Source organism: Colobus angolensis, unplaced genomic scaffold (genome assembly GCF_000951035.1).
Source record: "Colobus angolensis palliatus isolate OR3802 unplaced genomic scaffold, Cang.pa_1.0 Scaffold31, whole genome shotgun sequence".
Taxonomy (NCBI): domain Eukaryota; kingdom Metazoa; phylum Chordata; class Mammalia; order Primates; family Cercopithecidae; genus Colobus; species Colobus angolensis.
In genome coordinates this window covers 7,104,531-7,108,628 of record NW_012116377.1, presented here as the reverse complement: position 1 = coordinate 7,108,628, position 4,098 = coordinate 7,104,531, and the positions used below count along the sequence as shown (strand labels likewise).

General features: G+C 50.4%; 1 protein-coding gene across 2 annotated transcripts in view; it reads left to right on the top strand.

The window, feature by feature from the left end:
- Positions 1 to 4,098, top strand: part of CCDC37 (coiled-coil domain containing 37) — a 45,182-nt gene that overhangs the window by 13,701 nt on the left and 27,383 nt on the right. For both annotated transcript variants that reach the window (XM_011950754.1, XM_011950753.1), the window contains one exon: positions 1,594 to 1,674. In XM_011950754.1, coding sequence (XP_011806144.1) covers positions 1,594 to 1,674 — 81 coding nt within the window. The remainder of the gene's footprint in view (positions 1 to 1,593; positions 1,675 to 4,098) is intronic.

Genomic DNA, 4,098 nt, shown 5'->3' with positions numbered 1-4,098 from the left:
AGATCATACTACTGCACTCTAGCCTGGGCAAAAGAACAAGGCTCTGTCTCAAAATAAATAAATAAATAAATTAATAAAACAAATAAATAAAATGTATATAGGTATCAAAAGCTTCAGGTGAGGCTATTTCATCATATCAATACATCAAACCTGTGTTGTTTGAAAGATGTGCTATGTATGTGCATTGCTCTTTCATTCTTTCTTGTTCTAGAGACAGGGTCTTACCCTGTCACCTAGGCTGGAGTGCAGTGGCACGATCATGGTTCACTGCAGCCTCAACCTCCTGGGCTCAAGGGATCCTCCCCCTCAGCCCCCCTAGTAACTGGGACCACATCCAGATCCATTGCTTTTTCATTTCTAATAGGTTTTTGGTTTGTGTGGTTTGGGTCTTGGTCTATTTAAATAATAGTGGTATCTTCTGATGTATATGATATAGTTAATTACATTCTACCTGGAAATCTAACCACATGCCTACTAAGAGAGTTAGAGGACAATCATGGTTCAGCAGCCGAGCCCCTGAGTTCTCCCCAGCCTCACCCCTCCCAACCGCCTCTGCCTCCCCGACTATACATTATGGATTCTGCGTGGCCCTGAAGCCCTCTGAGTTTCAGCCTAGGCCTGGCCTTCCCACCTGTCCCACAAGACTCCCGCCATCTTCCTCACTCTTCCCTCACCCCATGACCATCTGCTCAGGGCCCTGGCCTTGGTATCAGAGCCCCACCTCAAGAGAAGCCCTGTCTTCCTGCTCACTGTTTCACTCGGGGACCACACAGCCCCTCCCCCATCCCACCCCAGGGGGACTGGCACCCTGAGCAGCCCACCAGAGAACCAGAGACCACGTTCTGGCAGTCCCTGTCCCTCAGGCACTGACCAGGATTTCCAAGCTACAAAGGATTCCTGGGTGAGAATGGAGGAAGTGTCGGGCCACATGCTTCCTTCCCTGTGGGTATTGGCTGAAGAGAACTGCAAGGCATTGGGGACCCAGCAGTAACACCTGAGTAGTCACCTGAAGAAGCAGGGTGCTGGGGAGCCCACCCCGGACGGGGAGAAGACTTGCTGGCCTTGGGGAGAAAATCAGCTGTAGCTTCCAGGAAGCACAACGCCAATTTCCCAGCTTGGTCAGAAGGGCCACTCCTCACAGTGGGATAGGGGTGGGAGCTCCCTGAGGAGGTGGGGTCTTAGGGGCCTCCATCCAAGTCCTGCAGGAAGCCCCTGGGAGGCAAGGCACTGGCCAGGCCAGGGTTAGAGGCTTGGGGTCCTTGTCCTCCCTGGGTCCTGGTATGTCCATCTGTAAAACAGCCTTGCACTGCTACTCTTAAGGCACACACTGAAGGATGGGAAAGGGGAGGTACAAAACATCTGTGCACCAGGCACAGGTGCTAGGTAATTCCCAGGCTATTTTCTTGCACAATTCTCACAACTTCCCAGCAAAGTCAGTGTGATCATCTGGGACCTAGAGCCCTCAGTCTCACAGGGGAGGGAGCTGACGCCGAGCCCTTGTGTGTCTGAGACATTCCCCACCTCAGGCTGTGTTCACAGTTCTAATGGGCCAGGGGAGTCACTGCTGCGGCCCTCAATTTTGTGTCTCCTCAGAGAACAGCCTGGAATCCATGAACATTAGCTCTTCCTCAAGCGCTGAAGAGAACCCAAAGAAACAGGCAAAAAAACCCAAAGGTAACCTTCAAGCTGGGAGGCTAAAGTCCAAGTTGGCAGGAGGCAACTCCTCTCCCTCTGCTCCCAGATCCCCTCAGACCAGGTCTCGAGAGTTAAGGGCAGAAGGAAATGCTTCTCTTTCCATTAGGAATTGTGTTACAGAGACTTGAAATAACTGAAATAACAGGCACGTAAACAAAGTAAGACTTATTGCTTCCTCTATTAATGAGAAATGTGGGAGGGAGTGCAGGCTTTCCTGAGGCTCCATGAACAGCAGTTCCATAATATCTTTCAGATGACCAGGTCCCCAAGTCTCTCTGCTCCACCAGAAAGGAATTAGGGCTTTCAACCACAAGGTTGTCTCATACTCACAAAATGGCTGCTGCAGCTCCAGCCTTAGCACATCTGATTCCAGGCAGAGAAAGGAACAAAGGCAAGGGCAAAACTACCCTCCAGCCAACTTAGCCTTATAGAGGAAAAGATTCTTCCCCAAAGTCCCAAGCAGCAATGTCTTCCCACATTCCAGCAGCTAAATTTGCCATATGGCAATCAGGATCTACAAGGAGGGCACACTGCTGCCACTGTTAGGAGGAAGGAGGGCAGGCAGCTAGCTAGCTGCATATGCCTCACCCTGGTAGCCCTGCACAGGGCATCGCCACCTCCTGCACTGTGGCTCCGACTTCCTTTGTCTGGACTCCCTGCTGTCTCCCACTCTGCCCCTGGGCTAACAGACCAGTCTGGTCCTTCCGCTGAGGTCTGCAGATGTGAGCGTTTCTTCCAGCCTGTGCTCCATGGCCCAGGCTCCCACCCCTCTCCCCACCACATTTCCTCTCTTTTATTATTATTATTATATTATTTATTATTATGAAATTATAAAATGAAAATTCAAACATGTCCAGACGTAGAGATTGGAGCCAGCGAGCCTCACAGGCCCACCACCAGGTTCTGCCACTGACTCAAATGTGCCCATTTGCTTCCTCTGTCCTTTCCCTCTTTTTCTTTGCCAGGACATTTTAAAGTAAAATCCAGACATGTCATCCACCTTGGTGTGCACTTCTCAACAATAGGGGTGTTTCTGCACAAACCCAAGCACCATCACCACACCTAACAAAGTGAACCAGCCCAACCCACGGTCAGACTGGCCCAGTTATCTCAGAAACATCTTCTGTAGAAGATTCGTTCTAATCAGGATTCAAAGGAGACCTGAGCTGCTTCAGTCTCTGTGAATCTAGCAGCCCCCTCCCTGGCCCATCCCATCACTCTCTGGCCTTTGACTTGTTGAGCAGTGGTGTCGCCTCTCCTGCAGCAGGGCCCAGTGTCCCCGTTCTGCATTTGTGTGTCTGCTTCCTGATGCTGGCACTGGGACCGCTTCTCTGTGCCTATCCTTCCTGCCCTTGGACATTAGCCCCAGGTGCTTGACTAGATCCTGGCTCCCCTTGGTCACAAGGTTCTTCTCATGGGCAGAGGCAGCACCTGCATCTGCTGTGGATGCAGAGGCATGGGAGGGAGAGAGTCCTAGGGGTGAGCACCTGACCCTCCACACAAACTATCATGGCAGCCATTCACCCAGTCACCCATCTATCCCTTTGTTTTTTTTTGAGACAGGATCTCACTGTCACCCAGGCTGGGGTGCAGTGGTTCGATCACAGCTCACTGCAGCCTCAACCTCCTGGGCTCAAGCGATCCTCCCACCTCAGCCTCCCGAGTAGCTGGGACTACAGGCGCACACCACCACGCCCGGCTAATTTTTGTATTTTTACTAGAGACATGGTTTCACTATATTGGCCAGGATGGTCTCAATCTCCTGACCTTATGATCCACCCACCTCAGCCTTCCTGCTGGGATTACAGGCATGAGCCACCGCACCCAGCTACAGATGAACTTTCTTTCAAGTCTTAAAATTGTGATAAAATACACATAACATTGACCATCTTAACTATATTTAAATGTATGGTTCAGTGGCATTGAGCACATTCACATTGCTGTGCGACCATCACCACCATCCATCTCAGAACTCTTCTCATCGCCAGACTGAACCTCCATCCCCACTGAACACTAGCTCCCCATTCCCCCTCCCCTAGCCCTGATGACCACTGTTCTACTTAGTGTCTGAATGTTCTAGGGACCTCCTGTGAGTGGCAGCATACAGCATTTGTCCTTTGGGGCTGGCTTGTTTCACTAAGTGTAATGTCCTTAAGGTTCATTTCTGTTTTTGTGTGTAAGCAGGTGAGTTTTTTAGTGAAAAAGCAAGGGCATATATAAGTGTATGTTCTTTTGCCAAAGAAACAGGCAAAAAAACAGTGCATAAAATACTTCTAGTCAGATCTGCAAAAATCTTGGCTGGGCACAGTGGCTCACATCTATAATCCCAGAACTTTGGGAGGCCAAGACAGGTGGATCACCTGAGGTCAGGAGTTCGAGACCAACCTGGCCAACATAGCGAAA